The sequence below is a fragment of the Haliotis cracherodii genome, unplaced genomic scaffold, assembly GCF_022045235.1.
Source record: "Haliotis cracherodii isolate W230 unplaced genomic scaffold, xgHalCrac1.p SCAF_1, whole genome shotgun sequence".
Classification (NCBI taxonomy): domain Eukaryota; kingdom Metazoa; phylum Mollusca; class Gastropoda; order Lepetellida; family Haliotidae; genus Haliotis; species Haliotis cracherodii.
Genome location: NW_027266264.1, coordinates 22,992,080 through 23,013,561, shown reverse-complemented (window position 1 = coordinate 23,013,561; position 21,482 = coordinate 22,992,080). Strand labels below are relative to the sequence as shown.

At 37.7% G+C, this 21,482-nt stretch overlaps 1 protein-coding gene across 8 annotated transcripts in view; it reads right to left on the bottom strand.

The window, feature by feature from the left end:
* The window catches only part of LOC139474525 (neuroglian-like), a 67,207-nt gene that overhangs the window by 4,746 nt on the left and 40,979 nt on the right, over positions 1-21,482 (bottom strand). For all 8 annotated transcript variants that reach the window (XM_071257637.1, XM_071257629.1, XM_071257597.1 and 5 more), the window contains exons 2-13: positions 13,280-13,420; positions 12,317-12,425; positions 11,699-11,889; positions 10,665-10,853; positions 10,046-10,180; positions 9,222-9,318; positions 8,577-8,773; positions 6,686-6,835; positions 5,665-5,808; positions 4,945-5,265; positions 2,026-2,160; positions 1,044-1,125 (exon numbers count right to left, since the gene is read on the bottom strand). In XM_071257637.1, the coding sequence (XP_071113738.1) occupies positions 1,044-1,125; positions 2,026-2,160; positions 4,945-5,265; positions 5,665-5,808; positions 6,686-6,835; positions 8,577-8,773; positions 9,222-9,318; positions 10,046-10,180; positions 10,665-10,853; positions 11,699-11,889; positions 12,317-12,425; positions 13,280-13,349 (1,820 nt within the window). In that variant the 5' untranslated portion in view covers positions 13,350-13,420. The remainder of the gene's footprint in view (positions 1-1,043; positions 1,126-2,025; positions 2,161-4,944; positions 5,266-5,664; positions 5,809-6,685; positions 6,836-8,576; positions 8,774-9,221; positions 9,319-10,045; positions 10,181-10,664; positions 10,854-11,698; positions 11,890-12,316; positions 12,426-13,279; positions 13,421-21,482) is intronic.

Sequence of the window (21,482 nt, the reverse complement as noted above, 5' to 3'; positions counted from 1 at the left end):
ATTTACTGCATGATTCAAACATTACTTCCCTGATTACGGTAAAACACAGTTGGAGAAATGCTAGTTTGAAATGAAACCCGAACACATGAAAGCTGAACCGAAGCGAGCGGGGAAAAAACAGGCGAGCGAGCCTGCACGTTTGCTGTTTCATTAATTCTTGGCCTTCGGTTTCAAAGGGTAGTTTGGACAATGAATATGCAAGAAAGTCGCTTAATGTCCTGTGTATGACGATACACGTGAGCAGAAAGGGAATTCCATCGACTGTAATATTGGGATTCCCCGACATTCCGCAGTAATAAAAGTAGTGCGCCGCGGTGGGCGTGGCTTAATTTTTCACATTCATTGGGAAATGAATGCAATAACACATGACCAATTCAGCTAATCATAATGCAGGAATTTCCATGAACACAACGAATATTTAATTATAATCAAATGACATCAATAGTCTCTCTCTCCTACTGAAGCTGGTTAGCAGTGCTTTTTACACTTAAGATACTGCTTATTACTGTTTTTTACAAACAAAGAGTTGGAAGAATAATGTTGGATGATAAATAGAATCTCACCCTTGTGTAGTAGGTGAGACACTCGTCATAGATATCATTTATATCAACAGATATCAGTAGGTTGAGATCAAGCAATCTTGTACAAAGGGATCTTAGCGCAAAAGAGATCGTAACTCTATACATTTAAGCCCTATGGTTGTTTTGTACAACAGCACCCTGGGAGATATCGCTGCAATGACCTTTGAAGGCCATGGCAATGAACTTTGCCTCTTAATTTTAAACTTTCATTGTGTGTGATATAAAAAGAAACCTGGGTCAGATTCTCTATGAATCTTAATATTTTTTTTATTAGAAAAAGGTTTCACCATAGTTACCAAGCAAATTTGTGTATGGAACTGAGACATACATAAATATGGGTTCAAGTGGTCTTGTAATCATTATGGAGTAGTCTTCAAACCTTCTTGTAACCTGCTACAGTTATGAACAATTGATTTGAGTTGCATGAAGGAATATACACTGAAAAACAAGTAAGTGACTTACGGGGCACGAGACAAGTCGTGGAAGCCGCTGTCAGCAAGTTCTTTCTCTGGGTCGATATCATTAGCTCTTTCTTTCTTGTCCACTAAAACAGAAAAAATGTTACCATCAGATCACAGACACTTAAACCAAAATACTAATGAGCATTTATTGGGCATATCACTAGTGAGTGAATGAAGGCTGGTTCCATTGCAGTCAACAATATGAAAGCTGAAGAAATCATAAAGGGAGCAAAGGATACAATAGTATGAACATTTATCCACTACTAATCTGATCAACTGACAATAAAATAGAGACGAGTGAGTGAGTGAGTTGAGTTTAACACCGCTTTTAACAGTATTCCAGTTATATCGCGGCGTGTCAGCTTAATGTGGGAGGAAAGCCCGAAGTGATGCAGGTCTCAGACATTTACCACTTCGGTGAAACCCACAAGCACGGGTATGGTGCTGACAAACCTAGAAACATAATCGGGGTGAACCGGGATTCGAACCCACAATCATAGGTTTCTGGCACACCCAAGGGAGGCAACACAGCGAATTGCGGCACCTTAGACGACTGGGCCACCTGTGCCACCTACAGAGACGAAATGGTCTCCACCCTACTCCATTCCCTCTCACACCTGTTACCTCTAAACTGACTGCCCTACAATGTCACACAATTACATCACAATCTTTTAGAAGGTTACTGTCATACACATCTTAGAATGTAAGCAGTTGACCCCTAGAAAATATGGCCCAAAACATAACTTTACAGAGCTATATCATGACCTGTAAATATATCTAAGCCAGGCAAACCAGTGGTTGACAGAATGAGCAATGATCTATGCCTTTGGGGCACAATTACACACAATCATCCACGACACAAACTGTAACACCTATCCCCATTTTGGGTTTGCTCACATATTCCCAAGGGAAGAATCGTGGACTCCTTCCTGCTGTTTGTGCAAAGACTGATAGTGATTTGGTATTGTGGAAGGTTTACTCACATGGGTAGGTACCCTCCTGTCGCTTCCTGTTACAGATGATGGTGATGAGGATGATGACGATGATAAGGATGATGAGTGCGACGATGAGCGCGATCCACCACAGATCCATGCCTGCAGCTACTGCCGGAGCAGGAACTGGAACACAAACACAGTATTAGAGTGCTTCAATAAATCCTGTATATAGACAACACCAACAGACAGTATCTATCTGACATCTTGAAATAATAATTTATACATACTAAACATATACCAAGGTTTAGCTTATCAGTTGTCTGCAAAATGATGGCTTAAGAATGACAACACAACTTAACAGCTAAAAACTTCAATTTTCCGTCACGCTTATTTGTAGGATTATGTATCTGAGACTACTTCAGAAAAAAGGCTCATTTAAATAAGTGTGAAATTTGTATATTCTGTAATCATAAAAAATGATGTGCATATACTCACGGCCGAGTATAAATGCAGCGGTTAGAATGGCTGCCAGCCTACCTGTGACCAGGTAGTCTGGTCAGCCTACCTGCGACCAGGTAGTCCAGTGAAGCTACAAGCATGGTTCCCAGACCTCGAGCTTTACTGGTTGCTAGAGGATAAGTTGCAATTTGCAAAATGGTGGTTTGAATTACTTATGGAAGGGGGGAAGAAGATCCACTTGTGTGGATGCTAGCCTTATTACAATGAGAACCCAGGTGGAAATACATGACATATAAAGGCACAATTGCTAAATGTAACCACTTGTAAAGTTGGTGGTGACTATACAAGCAATGGACATGATGGATGCAAGTTAAATACATGACAAGTAAAAAGAATGAAATTGAGTACTTGGTGGTTGGACGGAGCAATGAATAAGCAATGAAGTTTGATTAAAAAAACTAGACAATTATTAGTAGAACTTGTAGAGCTTGGCACAGGGTAAGATAGATACTATAATGTAGATGTACATTTGCTGGAATTGTAATATGGCAAGAAGCATGTAAGAAATAAATACATATTATGTGATTTGGCACATGATAAAACTAGATATAGAAATAATATTTATGTTAACAAGAATTGTTATTTCCAGTAATGGTGGCGATTGGGGATGGTGGTGGGTACGTCGTGAGAAAAAAGCTGCTAACAATGGCTCGTAAAACAAACTGATGCGCATGCGTGGAATATAGACATCCTGACAATAGAGATTACTGAGCATGCGCGGATGCCAATACTGACCGAGAAATACTACGTATGTGCAAATGATAAAAACATCCGGACATGATGCACCAGATCGATAAATTACGTATTAAGTAGCAATATAAAAATACAATGACAGAAATACTAAATTTTAAAATATAGATTGTGAGGTAACAATGGTTGAAATATGTAGAACCGAAATAATGTTTGCCTTTATAAACTATGCTTAACGACTTAAGCAGCAATTTATAAATGACAAAACAAAGAAATAGCAACAAAAATTTATTAATGTTTGGCAGGGGGATTCTCATTGTAATACTGACCCAGTCAGGCATACTGCAATATGCATACCATAATTAAGCCTGACTGGGTAAAAAATGATGTGCATATACTCGCGGCCGAGTATAAATGCACCGGTTAGAATGGCTGCCAGCCTACCTGTGACCAGGTAGTCCAGTGAAGCTACAAGCATGGTTCCCAGACCTCGAGCTTGCCCTGATGGTAGGGGCGCTTCACTGGTTGCTAGAGGATAAGTTGCAATTTGCAAAATGGTGGTTTGAATTACTTATGGAAGGGGGGAAGAAGATCCACTTGTGTGGATGCTAGCCAGAGATTATTTAAATAAAGGAAAAGGGTCTATCCTGTAACACCATATCTATCCTAAAACCGTCCTTTGAAACCGTTCATTGGGAAATGAATGCAATAACACATGACTAATTCAGGACATGTTGCATACCATGAGAACGAAGTCTACAGTATAATACAAAATACTTTAGAGATTACTGGCCCACTCATGCCTCTTATTCAGTTGATGTTGGTGTTACTATATGGATTATTATTAGCTCTGCAGCTTCTACTTGACTCTGGACTAGTGGCTAACGTCAAAGACAGATATTTCATCCTGTTTTTTTTTCAAATCACAAGCATGGGATACTGAACTGTTTACTGTTTATCACAAATGTTTCTAAGATGTACCCAATAGAAATCTTGGGCTCAGAATAAGTTCCCAGTATCCCATGCTTGTCTATAAAACATGACAAAAGACAATTTGACTCAGTGAAAGGTAGAAGTTTGGAATGTATCTTAACGAAAGATAGATGCCAGTGAACGTCTACATATACACAGAAACTGGAAACCAAATTTTTAAATCATTGGCTGTGCTTTAAACTGAGATACTTGTGTGCACATGAAGCAAAAACTTAAGTCACTCACCATTATTTTCATAATTATAAAAAAAGATTTTGAATGAAAGGTTCAAACACGTTTAGAACATTGACCATGCATCATGCTTTCCCAATACAATATGCAATAGATTGCAATGAACAAATCTTGGAGGTTCATTTCTCAGTGATGATCATGCCTTGCAGAGACCAAGCATAAGACTGTATAGCTGGTATCAGCCTTTGATAAGATCATCCCCGGGTACAACAGGTACAATCTGAGCTAAATTTTGGAGCATGTTGGCAGTTGTGGTTATTTTTACATATGATGGATGAACTGACATTAGTTTGGTAAAGCTGGGCTTCAAAGGAACTCAGTTGATAAGAGCTTTTAATCACTGACTAACTAAATGCAATTTGCTTGTGTGTCTTTGTGTATGTGTGTGCGTGAGCATGTGTCTATGTCTTTGTGTGTATGTCTTTGCGTGCGTGCGTGCGTGCGTGCGTGCGTGCATGTGCGTGTGCATGTGCATGGTGTGTGTGCGCAAATGTGTGAGTGTGTATCTGGGAGAGAGATATATTCATTACTTACCTATAACGGGAAGCTCTGTAACAATAACTTCAATGGCAACAGTGCTGATGTCAAAGGCATGGTACAGGTCTCTGAAGTATGTTCCATTTATCTTGTCATATTCCTCATCACTCAGATCAGTTGTGTTGATGTACGCTGATTTTGATGTTTCATTGTATATAACATGAGGAGGAGGAGACATCTCATATGTGTTGTTGCCAAACCGCCATCGATACCTCAGAACAAAACCAGGATCTGTCTTGCCAGTCACAGTCAAATTGACAATATCGCCTTTCGTAATTTCTTGCTTGAGTTGAGGCTCTGACAGTATGACAATTGGTTCTGAAAAAAAAGTACATTCAATTTCTCAGTATGAGCAGCACAACAACTAAAACATCACCAGCACACCATATCCACCAGCTTAACTACAAGAAGTACTTATCGTCTAACATCAGCAAGTTAGCGGAACAACTTAATATTTGCTGTCACTCCCACAACACAATTTCCATAAGCACAGCAAGGGATGCAGGCTTTTTAGAAACAAAATCAGAGTGATCAGGTTATTCAAACCCACAGTCATAGGTTTCTGGCAAGACTAAGGGATGCAACTCTGCATAGCACATTGCAGCACCTTAAAACAACTTGGACATCCGTGCCCTTTAAGAATGATGACGTATGTGTGCATACAAACACAAGAATAGTTTATGACGACAAATATTTCAGATGATGTTAAATACTTACCAATTACATTGAGGCAGGCGTCACCAAATTCGTATCCAACGGTGTTACTAACATTACACTGGAAGCACATGATATCGGTTGCCTTGTTTAAATTCATCACTGTTAATACCTTTGCATTATCACTGAATTCAAACTTTTCGCTATCTGAAAACAAGACAAAACAACAAAAGTTCATTAATCTAAATATCTTACAACCGTGGTACATCCGCTCTCATATCTTAAGTATGTGACTGGGATAGATTAAGATATGATCATATGATGGATAGTGTTAAAGATGCAATAACCAATCTGATCATCTCAATCCAATGAATATGCAAATTAGGTAACCTAGCAGGAACTACATTATCACTATCCCTTGCCATGGGGCACATTATTTTGTTTGTTCATATAGTAGAGAAAATAAACTATTAAAAAAAGAGTCCTATAAGCCTTAAGAAGAGATTTGCAATTGGGTCACTTTATGTCATCAGAAGAAATTATCAAATGTGATATTAATACACACAAAAACCCTTCTCTGGAAAAAATAATATGTGGCACTAATTCTCAAACTCAGTCTTGATAAGTATCTCCTAGAAAAGCTAACTTCAATAATTTCTGAGAAAACTTGTTCCCATTATAGACACGAGGCACGTCGTAAATAACATGGATTAAGGGCCGTAAGTGTGTACGCTCAAAATCTAAAAGATGCAGCAAGGGACGTAAGCAATTTTCGAACACAGTCTTGAGTATGGCTCATTGAAAAAAAACCCGGACGGCTCTTAAGGCTTATACTTGGCTCCTAAAATATTCATGTTAGGAACAACTTGGCCCCCTGGTCAAAAAACAAACTCAGATGGCTGTTGGAACCAACAATCAATGCAACTGCAGTGTTCCACATTAAACAGTCCTTGAATCTGCTGAAACTTATAAACAGAGGTTAATAAAAAGGACCTCTTGACTTCTAAGCCTAATTTCGAACACTGACAATCAGAATTGGAATATATGGCACTGAAAATGTGCCCATCATGTATAAACAACTCACTTTGAACTGGCATTGGGTTTCCATTTTTGAACCATACAGGAGGATTAAGTTCCGTTTCTCCAACTGCTGGTCTAGCCTTGCAACTAAAAACAGCATTCTTGTTTTCTGGGATAGTCTGGGAACTCAGTGCCTCAATCCAGATAGGGCCAGCTGAAAAAAGTAAGCATGACGCTGCTTTTAGCAATCTTCAAGCAAAATCATGGCGGAAGCCACCAGAAATAGTTACTGTCATATATAATGCTAAGAATACTACCTCTATTACGCCATACATTCCTGTTTTTGCTGTAACCATGCTATTAAATCTTTAGATTTTTCAAAAGACTTAAGGTTGTCTGTTGAAAAATACAAAAATAATTGGCTAGATGGCATTATATCGGATACCTTCCGCCATTTTGGTAAGGGGAGTGTGCAATCTCATTAGATTCAGATCTTAGTTCTCGCTACCGCTAAACAAAGATCTGAGGACATCCCATTTTCTCATCATGCAACCTTGAAAAAATTAACAGAGGGTATCATAGCTGTCAACCCCTGGATGTCTAAATGAATGAGAAGCCAGGGTTCAGGGACTGCAAGCCCCGCTGGGTCCAGGGCTAAGCCCTGGTGGATGGCCCAGCCCCCACTGGCAAAAACTGGTTTTCAATGATTTTTAGACCATTTTAATGGCCTTAGAGAGCACGTATTCTGAAGAAATATATTTTTATCTACATTTTATATGAATGCGTGAGAATTTCCCAACCTTGCGTGTGAGCGTGACATAGGTGATAAATGCTTGAGACTCACGCAAGATGCGTGAGAGTTGACAGGTATGGGGTATTCTGAACAACAGTTGCCTTTTATATATTTTATCCATACAATCTAGGCCATCTATAAGCCACTCCAGAATGTTCTTTTTATCAGTTTTAATTTTTTATATCGAGAATACCGCAAAATATGTTTCGAAGAGCAGTCGACAGTTTGAAACTTGTGTCGCAAAGCTCGAGAAAGGTGCCTTCTGATTGGCTGATGTCGATTGCTTGTCAGTCATTTCATTGGTCGGTCAAAGTTCGTGAACTTTTTAGGTCGTTCTGACGTGAGCCGTGATGGGTACCGAAAATCAAGATCTGATTTTAATAAGATTGGGGGAGTGTGTGAGCTCCTTGCTTGAGGCTATGAAATTTTACTGATTCAATTTTTATTATTAATATTATTATATACAACAGGTATCCAGGTACTAGTATCTGCTCAAATGCAGTTTTATTTGTTCCACGACCAGTGGATACGTTCGCATTCCAGTTATCAATCTCAACTACCTGGGGAGTATACAACCCAAGCTGCCTCACATATCGGGTACCCATTGGCTGCTGAGTGAACAGAGGCAAATTCGAACTAAGCCACTTGCCCAGGGTGCCACCAAAAGTTTTGACACTTGTGTTTCGGGCGTATGTACGTATTTGTGTTTTGACCATCTTGTCATCTACCATGGATGGGAACAGAATAACTCTGGAGAGAGTAACCACTAGCATGTCAACTGCAACAAGGATCAAGTCAAACAACAGTACTTCGGATGAGATAACAAGGTTATCAATCTGCCCTTAACTTCAAAATAAGAGTGGGTGAATGTTGATTTATGCCACATTGAGCAATCATTTTCATATCCCATCTATATCACAACATTCTGTAAATAATCAACTCGGAGATAGGCACACATATCAAGAAGATATGTCAATATATCTTACGTTTTCTATGCTTGAGCAGTGTTTACAGCTTGGGTGTGTATTACAAGACTCTCACTGTTACAAAACCAGTTTACCTTGGCTGGGATAAAGGGTAGGTAGCGACTGGGGATGCTGGACGGGACATAAGCGAATCTTGGGGAGTCCTGACATTGACACTAAGTTAACTCTTCACTTACAAGTAACGTCCAGAAAGATGGATGTTTTGCCGCTACCAACACTGTTAGATCCTTCACATGTGTACATTCCTTCATCCTCCTCAACCAGGTTCTTAATCTTCAGCTTGCGATTATCAGAGTCAGCCACAAATTCAAACTTGCCATTTTCGGTAATTAGATTATTGGATTTGTCACGCCATGTGATACTTGGCAGTGGGCTGAAAGTAAATTGTTTAAACACAATTAAATGACAGAGCCTTCAAGATATTCAGCAACATATCTGCAACATCTATATAGTAGCTCCTATAAAGGCCAGGTTTGCTTAAAATTGTGAAACAAAATAAAAAGATAAAAGGCAGTGTCTTTTTTCCATTAACAAGAAATGAGTAAAAATGAATCATATACTGTCACTATCAATATAAACTAATTATTCAAATACCATAAATAAGACCTGTTTAAAATATAACTTAAAAACTCCCACCCCCTTTTTTTAGTTTCATACCAACATAACATTGAGGGAAAAAAAAAATAGATATGAAATTGGCAGAACTATTTACTGTTTTTTAACCTACAGACTTGGATTGTTTTGCAAAAATAAATGTATGTGGAAAGTACAAAGTGATGCAGGTCATAATATACAAGAAGAATGTCAACAAATGCACATACTTGCCACTGAAGACACATTCAAGTTCAGCATCTTGTGTTCTCAGAAATTTGGCAGGATTTGTGTGGAACTGCGATGTCGCTTTCACCTGTGGAACAGCTAAAACAAGAGAAAACAAGAACATGACATTATGATTATCTACAACAGCAGCTTGATATGGATTATCACACAACAGGCTGAAACACTGTTCATACATACAGTTTGGCCCTCACTATATGAAGGTTCATACTTCAATAAACTCAAGGATTAATTGAATGTCCCATCTGTCTACTGGAAACATGTATGGTAAAATTTTCTAGCTTTACATGTTATTTGATAAAAAATTATGTTTGTATGTATTGACATGACTGTATATCAGGTATATGCTTGCCATTCTGCAAGTTCTATTCGTAAAACTTTGCCGAAAAAAATGCACAGATGTTTATTTAAGAAATGATTTTCATATTGTGTTTGTTTATATGAACGTCTTGAACAGTGCAAGTTAAAATCATGTAAAAGCTGGAACTTGCAATATCAATAGCATGGGTTATATCATCAACTTTTTCACCATGATTGCATGTGTTTGTTACTAAACACCACATTCAGCAATATTCCAGCTATATGACAGTGGTCTGTAAATAATCCGGCCAGGACCAGACGATTCAGTCATTGATATTGTGAACAACCATAACAACATTGGGTTACAATGACACACAATCAACCAAGTCACGGAGCCTGATCACTCGATCAATTTGGCCACCTGTTACGAGAGGTTGGTGGGGACCTATTCTGATCCAAAATCCTCACAGGGACTTTCAGCATGAAATCTGGTGGCTGAAACACTCACGGTTGGAAGGAGTCACTTCTAGTTGCTTCTCACTACCTAGCTTGATAATATCCATTCTGCTGTTAAACATGCCACACTTGTAACTCTGGTCATCTATCTTGTCTTCTTTCAACACATACATAAAATGCAGGGAACCTTAAACAAATAAAAAACAAACATTATCACAAGTCATAACTAATCTGCAATATTTTAAATTGAAAATGCTTTGCACAATTCTGAAGCTATACACTGATACATCACAAAACATTGTTTCTCTAGAGATCTAAACTATTTTCATATTTAATTTTTTTTATTGTTATATCTCTTATATAACAGGGTTCTGACATTGTGCACATACACTTCCCCTGGGATGTTTGTTTGTTTGTTTGTTGTTAAACGCCGCACTCAGCAATATTCAAGCTATATGTTGGTCTGCAAATAACTGAGTCTGACCAAGACAATCCAGTAACTGACATCATGAGTATCGATGTATGATACGATCAATGATGATACACATCAACCAAGTCAGTGAGCCTGACCACCCAATCCTAAGCATGGACTGCTGAAGTTCAATATTAAGCCAGGATCTTCATGGGTCCATTCCCCTGAGAGGTTAGGAACATGTACAGAGGCCACACACCTTTGTCATCGGTGTATATCCGACCAGAATTCTTCACATCTCCCTTAGTGTCATCTCCAGACACATGGTACCAGGTATATTGAGCTTTGGGAACAGATTCCGGCTGATTATCACACGTAAGCTTCAGGTAACTGCCCTCTGTGACAGGCACATTCTTAAAAACACTGTCTGGCCACTGATTTTCCATCACTGAAAACCAAAAATGGGAACAGTTTTTAAGTAATATCATGGTGTGTCAGTGTCAAGGTAACTCAATGAGGCCACATCTATCTATTTGCATCAGACATATTGTCAGGTTCCATAGAAAATTATCAATGCGAGAATGATAAGGCATATACAAAAGAATTGAGACCAATGTAGCGGATTAACTGTATATATATATGAACATATGAGTTATGCTCAAGACACAATGGGACAGGAAGATCTGTAGTGAACTATCTCCTGATAAATTATATCTTACTTTTCAGTGAATAGAGATAAATGGAAGTCTATTTTGTCTGTGTTTATCAGGTAAGAAATTCTAAGAATACAAAATATTTTTCTGTTCCCTTGAACTGCAAGCTGACAAATGAAAGTTTTGCATTAACATCAAAGAATAAAAATTCATTGTGAACTAGTGGTGGATATTGGTCTGACTTTTGTATTGCAATTTATTGCAATGATTCATGTATTGCAATACGTATCACAATAGATTGCAAGTGTTTTTGCATCTGTAATTTGTTATGAACCTAAAAAAATATTAATAATAACCCAAATGACTTGAAGCTATGAAGCTATGGGGGGGGCGGCAGCAAGGCTCCTGTGTCCAAAGGCCATGAATGCACATGCACAATGCCATTTAGTGTGGGTTCGAATCCTGGATGGGACGCAATCCAAAAAGTAATAGAATCTGTACTTTATGAAGAAAGTGTTATCCCAAATATAATATTTGTCACATTTGACCACTTTCTAAATGGCAGTGTGTGTTCATCTTCATAAGTGTTTCAAATCATGGTATACCAATAAAACTGCACACCTCTATTGTGAACACTTACTGATTAAACGCAGTGTGGTGACTGGAGACATAGCAGCTACAATTGTGGAAGGGGCTGCCTCATTCTCAGCAAAACACTGGTAACTTCCTTCCTCTCGCTCTGTGAAACCAGTTATAGTCAAGGTTCCACTGACTGGATCTGAAGTATAAGCTACTCCCTCTGCGGGTTTACCATTGAACTCCCAGCGGTATCTGCAATTGAAGTTTGAATATACTTGAGTCAACATTCTTGTTTGAATTACCTATAAAAGAAAAATACTCTAGTTAGCTGAGAACACCCTTCAGCTTGTGAACTATTTACTCATTCTCAACAAATGAAACAGTTGTTCATGGGCAGTGAAAATATTTGCAACATGAGATAAGAACAATTTAAAGGAATTGTGACATCTCACTTCATGCTACTTTCTGATTGGTGTTTTACAAATTGGTGACAGGCCAATCAGCATTATCAGATATTTACAACCATTATACATTATGTTTTTTTCTCAAATCATAATATCAGACTTCTTGAGCTTTAATGACCCAAACACTACTGAGTCTGTAAAAGTACTGTAATACATATCATAAGATCCTTTGAAATTACATCAGAGGATACAATTTCCACTGTTCCCAAACCTACCTTGGTTTGGGCTCCCCTTCAGCCTCGCAGTATAACATAAAGGGTGAGTCATCCGGCCCAAGATCAAAGCTCTGTGGTGCCTCTGGTTTTAGAATTTTGGGTGGTTTATCTGGAACAACAATGTTTACTGTTTGATTTGCAGTGAAAGCTGTGTTGTCAGCAATAGCTGTTCAAACATCTTTGACATACCATATTACCATTTACCAATGACATATATTCAGGGGTAACCGGAGACATGTGCCATACATTATACACATTGAGAGTCCTCATGCTACAAGTATCAAATGATTGCTGTCTGCAGATAAAACTAACGTTTATGTATTTTAGCATTCACAAATTTCTATGTAGGAATAAATATGACAATAACTCATTAATTGATAACATTTTACTATACTGCTCAAGAGAACTCCCGATTCCTTCATAATAATATGGTTTATTTGTTATGGCATGAAAGATTAATTTTAGCAATATGGAAGGATCAGGTAGTCCTTAACTTCTTTGGAGTAGTATATAAAGCAAATAAGTGAGGTCCATTTGGTCATGTCACCAGGGTCCAACATACATACATTATTCTAGTAGGACCAGAGCCATATGAAAATTTCCTCAAGCACCTTGTTGATTCTAAAATTACTGGTCCTGATCAATGTTGTGTGATATTTGTGCAGCAAACATCCATAATTGTCAAACCCTGTGTTGTGTGTGCATAACTGCTGGCATGGCTGTTTCACATGTAAGTATATGTGTCATCAGTCAGCATTAAAATTTCTAGAAATGCCTTTAAAGATTAAAGCTCAAATAACTTTAAACAAAGTTAAATTCTGTTAACATTAACCAAATGTCAAAACTTTATATCATCTTTGCAACTGCAACGTTAATGTAACCCATACAAAAATGCAACAAAAATAAACAACTTAAAAAACACTCTAAAAACATCACAGATCAAACCTGCATCAAAAGACTTACTTTGAGATTGAGCACTATGTAACACTGCAATCAGCAACAAAGGGCAGATGAATGCCCTTGTTAAGGCCATGTTAGATGGTTTCCTCAGGAGACTTTCCAGGTATCTCAACCGCTATGTGCTCCAACAGCAAGCTGGTTTATCTGCAACAAACAAGGAGTGAACCATGTAGCAGAGTTACATTGCATGCAGTCCATCACACGTAAAACAGACCAACAAAACAGTTCACGAGGTCCACGCTGTTCAATCTGGAGCAGGAATGTTCAGCAGTGACCATGCATAACTACTCAGTTTCAACTACATATGAAATATTTTTTACAGGTCACATGAATCACGTGCTGTTGAAAAGGCTTCAAATGATGATACAACAATAATGCAGTACATATTGGATGCAGGATTTGGACATATCAATGCCATACCAAGAAATTATTGATTTACATCAATGATTTAATTCTGTGCTATCGTCAAGTCTTGTGCATATGCAAACCATGAGAATTTATCATATATAATACTTGCAATAGCGGTCTGTCTCTCAGACCATAGAGAATATAGTGAACAAGAAAACAGTGTTATCATTATCCCCCGCTATGTGTCAGTAGTTTCAAATTAAATAATGGATAGAGTTAGGGTTTGAAAAATTCATAAAAAATGGAAAATTAATAAAAACTATTTTTTTCTTTTGACTGCACCCCTCAATATGACACGGATTATATGTACTAAGTTTGAGATGAATCCACTGAATAATTTAAGAGAAATCGTGCGGACAAAGTTATCGGACGGACGGACGGACAGACGGAACCCAGATATAACTATATACCCCCCGACCTTTTAGGCCGGGGGTATAAAAATGATTAAAGGTCAAATTAATACACAGCATAAGCATTATATATAATTTGAACAAGAAATGTACTTGTGGCCATCTTGTGGTTTTTTCGTAACCATCTTGTTGTGGCAATTCTAGTGTAAAAACTGATCAAGGTTCATGTTAATGTGTGGAGTTGGCTGTGTTGGCAGTAAGTTTGGGAGAGAAGTGGTTCCATGTACACCTGGGCCAACTTGACAAAGCAATTGTAGCACTATTGAAACTCCCCTACTTTAACAGACTCAAAACAGTTGTAGCGCTGAGAACACTGTAGGGCTGGGTCTGGTACAGAGGACTCGGATGTAGTATGGTAGTAAATGGATAATTGTTGCTTGGAAACTATTTACTGATAAGTGAATTATGGGTAACTTTTACTTTGCTATATTCAATATAAGCTTCTCGGTCCCCCTACAAAGTTCATAGTTGTATTGTAATGGTGTCGGATACTAAATTAGCAGGACTTAGCATGCACTAAATGTCAGCGTTTTCACAGGCAGTGTGTACAATCAATAGATGGGAAATTTAGGGGGCGCTTCACTACAGAAACAAGCACAATCATACCTGGCCAATACTTAAGAAAACTAAACATCAAAAATAGACTGAAAATGTAGAAAAATTATGTCTGCAAATTCTAAAAAATTATAAGGGGTGTCTTGGGGTCCTTGAGGTCTGGTCCTCTCATGCCTGCAGTTTTTGATCTGGAGACCCCCTTCAATATGTTAACATTAGGGTGTAATATGACAAGGACTCCTTGGCTTTCCTACACTGTTTGGAACACTGTATACCGTATTCGACCCATTAAGCGCCCCTCCCCCAATAAGCCCCCCTACTATTTATATAGTAATTATTTCGTTTTAAATGAAAATTGTCCGGGAACCGTGGTTTCCGGATATTTGAAGTCCGTATAAGCGGGGCATGACTGTATTCTGTTTATTTCAGATATTTTTTACTTTGAATATTATGCGCAGAAAAAAATTACACCGTACCCCTTCAGCGAAATCCGGCAAACGAACGGGGGATGAGAAATTTCATCAGTATACAAATTCGAAATTTTAGATAAAAAAAATCACCATACATGTTGATTTACCGTTTAAATTGTATTTTTTGTTCAGCTAGGCATCGTTTTATATCCAGGGATTAAGATTACCATGTGTATTTTCTCGTAAACTAAGCCGGACACAGCAATCAGCTGTACACACGTTTTCTTGGAATCTACCGGTGATTCGGTCAAGACACACCCAATGATATAACTTTACAGGACTTTAAATGCAAGGATTGGCAAAAGTTGTATTTGAAACTATTTTTTTATCAGGAATAATATATTCAAATATCTTGTTAATTTAGATGCAGCTTTTACTAAACATATTTAAAATAATAATAACCCTAAGCAAAGCAGCTGATCGCGATTGCCGGGTATTATGTTTTACATGGAACCAGTCTGACCAGTCACCATCAAGGCTCCCATGCATGTGATCGCGTGATCACGAGAATTACGTGTTGACATAGAATCGTCCAACAAAAACAAATATGACTTTTAACGATTCAAAGTATGGCATTTATGATATATGTATCCATTCTCTGTCAACTTAAGTTCGTTTCAAGTCGTCAATAGCGGTAATCTGACCATAGTTGCTGTTAATAACGGTGAGTTGTGCGATCTTCCGATCGCTTCACACACGCTTTAGCCGAAATTAATTAAAACAATATTAAAAGGAATTTTGAATAAAATTAATGAAATAAGTTACAAACAAAAGTCCAGATAGACAAAGAACACTTTTTATAGCCAGACAGTGTAATAACATGAATAATTTGCGAACTTCAGTATGGATTTGTTGACATGGTATTTCCGGTGTTACGTGCTCACAGTAATGTCTTTCCATGGGGGGAAAAACATCAAAAGTCATTAATTAATGTATAATGCGCACCTCCTTCTACATAGCTGTGTTTTTTGGAAAAAAAGTGTGCACTATTCTCAAGAAAATATGGTAAGGCTTACTGATAATTTTACGCCAATTTTACCTGCATTGTCCCCAATAAGCCCCCACCCTTTCTGTCTTTTTTTAAGCGCCCTGGGCGCTTAATGGGTCAAATACGGTATACATAAGAAATGTAGTGTAAAAATTGTATCTGTTATGAACAGATACCATATTCCAGTCCATAAAACCAAGTTATTTTTATATCTTTGAAGGTAGAAAAAACCCGCATGCCCATGAATGCCTTCTGCCCAATGCACCTGGATCCACTTGCACAAAGCGACCTTAGCACTACGACAATCATAACTCCCATATTTTAACATAGACTTACAAAGATAGCACTAAGATTGCTTTGTGCAAGTGGACCCTGGATGAGTAGAAATTTCTGAATGTCAACAGTGCTTACCTATTCACTCTTCACTTTATATGCTTTAATCAGCTAAACTAATTCTCTCACTGAACAAATTTATGTTTTTCAATCCATAATCTCATCTTTTCTGTGAGACCCCTATGTACATGATGGTGTAAAAGGAAACTGGTCCATCTAGTTAGTCTCACACTAATACAAGTGGCTGTGTAGCCCTGGCGTTCGTGTCTACACAAGTGAAGTTCACACTCGAGGATCATGATCATGCAAGAATTTATCACTTATTATAACTCCTGAACAATTTAATAGACTCAATTCACAATATGACTTTCTTCTCAGAAACGAATAAGGGAAAAAGGTGCCAAAAATTCCCCCTATGTCCCAACAATCTAAAAGCCTTCATTCTCAATATCAATACGGGTTGAAAAACAACCTTCTTAACAAATGACTAAACAAATGTAAAAGAGTCTTTTGTGAACAATTGGGTGGTGGTGTCCTTTCTAAATACTGCACATACAAAATGTGCCCACCGATCAATACTGTGTCCACAGTCTAGTCCACTGGGGCCTTATTACAGTAGCCTGTGTCGGCCTGGCAGATCTTTCAGCCCTTCTCAGAGCCCACTATGCACACTTCCCCAAATGTGTCAATCTTGGCAACATCTTCCTACTACGACCTCTACAAATACTACTTGGCTGAAGACTCAAAGCTGAAGTAGTGAGTTTCAGAACACTAACAACATACTGAAGAAATACCAGTATAACTTTGTACATTTCACCACACAACCAGAGCTCCAGAAAACTTTTTGAGCAATAGAGTTTTTACTCGAAGGTTTCTATCTTAATTGAGTAATTACATTTTTCATGGGTAACCAATATTTTTTCACTCATCTATTCATCACTCTATTGGGTTTTCCCAAAATGAGTAAGCATTCAGAGATTTAAAAAAAAAATGAAATAATGTTTTAGATGTATATAATGGTTCTAAATATAGCTGACTCGGAAAGTAAATTAGCTCGTAATTGTGTGTCAGATATTAGCTCTTTTGTATGCATGCTGAAAAAGCTTCATTGGGTATTTACGCAGGCTGTTTTCAAACAATTGCTTTTTTCCTTTAATGCATGTGTTTCTGTAAGTTAATTGAAAGTAATTGGGTTTTGAATAGTTTTGGGGGATATTTTACGCAAATATGCAGATTATCTGTAGCTCTGACAACGTAGAAATAAAGAAATCTTTTGAAAACTATCATTTAATCATACATAAGCATGGCCATGGGTGGACAAAATGAGTCATATCATCAGGGAATATCCTGAGGATAGACTAGTTTTCAGGTATCTCATTAACCAGATGTCTTATCATGATGACAATTTTAAACTTTAACAGCAAAATTCAACAAAATAGATCCAAACAAGTACAAGTAATTATAACTGATGATTGATCGGTGGAAACAAACCAGTCATGACTAATGATCAAGGAGTAGTCCCAACAACTCCCAACATTAACTAACAGTGAATTCCTAACAAAGAGCATTCAGTTGCTGAGTGAGGACTGGTGCAGGTGTGGTTCATCAGTCACTGGGGTCAGCAGGAAGCACAGGCTGTCCTGCTCCACACAACTCTCAGGTAGAAACTAAAACTCCCACAACAGTCAGATGACAGGTCAAACGCTGCGCTTGGAGTAAGGCAGACAACATTTCCTGTTCTTCACTATGGCCCATCCTAGCATTTTCTCTATATCAGCTATGTGTTAGCCTGATCTTCTATATCAGCTATGTGTTAGCCTGATCTGTTATTCAAATATTCTGTGATAATTTGATGATGACAAACTAATAATGATAATGATTACACTGAAAAAAGCAGTCTGACTCAATAAGAACTTCTGCAAATACAAAACAATATTCAAATACAATACACAAAAATAAAAATATTTCCTGTTGATAAAGCTAAATACAGTGTTTGACATAAATAATACCCCAGGCTGCCATAAAGACCTACACACGTCATGAGATACAGGCCTTGACTAAACTCTTCAAGCCTTCATTTAAAAAACAAATAAATAGACACATAAATTTACTGCAGTCAATAAGGACCCATACAGCTGTGAAACTATGGGCACGACACCAGATCTACCTACCACGTTCCTTCAGGCAGGCCCTTATTTCAAACACTGCTAAGAAAATCATGAACAAATTAATGATGATTACCTTGAAGATATAGTAAACTCCTCACTTGAATAACAACACTCACCAGAACTGAAACATCCTTGCAACCACTTAAACCTGCATCTTGCATCACTATGTCATTTGCCTGCATCTGTGCAATCCTGATGCCAGCGTCCCTCCACAAAAATAGCTCCAGATTAATTAGCCAATTTCCATGACACACTCTTCCTAATACACATGCAACTAAATAATTTCCAACTTTGTCAAACTTTCCTCCTCTATCACTGAAATCTGGTCAACTGATAATTGTGTTGCCATGGAAATTGAAATGCGCCAATCACAATTGTTACGAGACGTGCCTTGCACAGCTGTTAATGAGCTGGGTAAGAACAATGGAAATCCAAGACACTGTAACAAATGTTAACGATGACAACCCATTGTCTCACTGAGTTATGGGAAAATGGCCAGTGACAATTCCTTTGCAAAGCACCAAGTTCATGTGATATCATATCAATTTTCTTGACAGGTATATTGAAAACTGATTACTTGCCTGAAATTAATTCCTTGTTTCTGTCTATAAGAAATACCATGTCTTGTGCCAAAAATAAAAATACACCAATCTAATTAGAGACAAGAGGAAAACATAAATATTAGTTATTGTAGTGTTTTTTTGGGTAATCAGAAGTCCAGACAAATTGATTATTTGCATAAATTAGGCAAAATAAAACAACATTTTCCAATCAAATAGCACAAATTCAGCATCATGCTTACTGTAAAGTAGACATTTCACTAATAATGTCAGCTTGTTCCACAAATGAGACACTTTGCGATGTAAATTAGAAGTAATTTAAAACAGCATTTTAACAGTTATTGTTAAAAAAGCCCTAGTTATTGGTTCCAGAATATCCAATAAACTGGACCAAAGGGATTAAAACTTATTGAATAAGCAAGTTAACGTCTTCATAATTTTCCATGTGTTTTTTCATGTTTACTTCTGCGAAAGTACATTTATCCCTGGCTTCATGTAACAACCACTGTCACATGGTACTGTTGTAAAAAAAAATACTAGTTTTATATGTAAATGTATGTTAATTGTGCCAATGTGATTTTAACCATGCCACAGTCACTAAAATACAAGGACTTTCAAACTCTGAACATCAACTTTCTTCTTGAATTTCTGGCGTATCTAAATGTGACTCAGTCATAAAGTAATCTTATTAGTGCTTGATTTCAGTCTTCAAGAATAAGCAGTATCCTAACACCCTCCAACGGGTCACTTCATCAATATTCCCCAGGACATTAATTTCCTGACCATCACTAGCTTTGATGACATAAACTCTAATGGCCATCTAATCACAGGTCAACATTAATCACCTTCACCATAATTTAAGTAAAACATTCTCCTGACCACGGATCGATGAACACTTACAAAACTACCCAGGATGTCCTTTAACCTCATCCTACTTGTATCTATAACCCAAGTTCAAACTTGGAAACACTTTTGATATTACAGTAGAATGAATGGCTGACATTTAATGAAATATAAATCTTTGTTCAACAAAAATAGCAGGGGGTTAGCTTGTATGACAAGTTTCAGAAAACGCCTTTAAAGCCAACTTATTAGAATTGTTCAGATAAATGCTTCCAGATATTTCCATGGGACTATTCAATTGACAACCTCATGTTTTCCAATAGCCAATGCATACAAATGTATCATGAAAGAATTTTTCTGATATTATGCTGCAATTCTATTAAGCAATCACAAAACGCCAGTTGTTCCTAGATTGGTCAATACACCCAGCCAAGCATCAGCTTCTACAGGCTTTCATTGACGAGTCAGCCTTTTCTAATATGATTACAGACAACTTTGAAGTCATTTCATCACAGCTCAATAGTGTAACAGAAGTCTATAATGCATTAACTCAGCATGCATATGCGCCCCTTTCAGCTTCCATGGGAAACCAACTACTGCTGCGGCTTGTGGTAATTCTATTGTTTGGATATAATATTGAAGCAAGTGTTCATAGATATTGGACATGAAATATTACAGAGAGGGTTAGCTAAACAGGACCATACAATTGCAAGAGTAGACATAAATATTCCACCTGTTTAGTGTAAGGTTGCTAACTATAATAGATAGCAACTTTAAGCAGGGTGAACATGGATTCAGAGAAATTAAGGTTAATCCTGGGTCTTTTTAAGCTACTGCTATAGGGTTTGCAATTGCTTTAATGACTAGACTACCTGACCATCCCTCACCCTTGTAAGAACATAAGGTGAATGTATAGAAGGAAACAGGAAGGCAGTATTAACACGATTAGCTTCTTTCTCAGCAAAGCAAAACGTCTAACAGAAATTCTTATCTTGGTCCAAGTCTCATTTGCATACGCTGACCAGTTATTGTGTGTGTGACATGCTCAACAAGCAATGCTCATACACTACAGTACCCTTCAACACACATGTTCCCGTGACAGCCTCAATGCTCCCTGTTTACCTACTTGTGAGTAGGGTTACAAACACAGTCTCTGTGCAAACTTAATCTGACAAGGGTGGTCATGAACAGTCCACCCATCTTGTGATGAGCTGTTAATCCTCACTGGTCAGCTGTCACTCATGGACATTTGAAACACAGCTGGTATCCCAACTTTGAACCTTGGCCAGCCAAGCAGTAGAATCAAGAGCTCTTACCAACATTTAATCAACTCTTATACTTCTTAGAATCAATGGGCTTGAACTTGGCAATCTACTACCATAGGAAATGAACTACTAGAAGAAAGAACTGTATAGATTCTCGCAAACTTGACATCTTTAGTGATTAGTAATTTCAGTAAAAAGAATTGTCT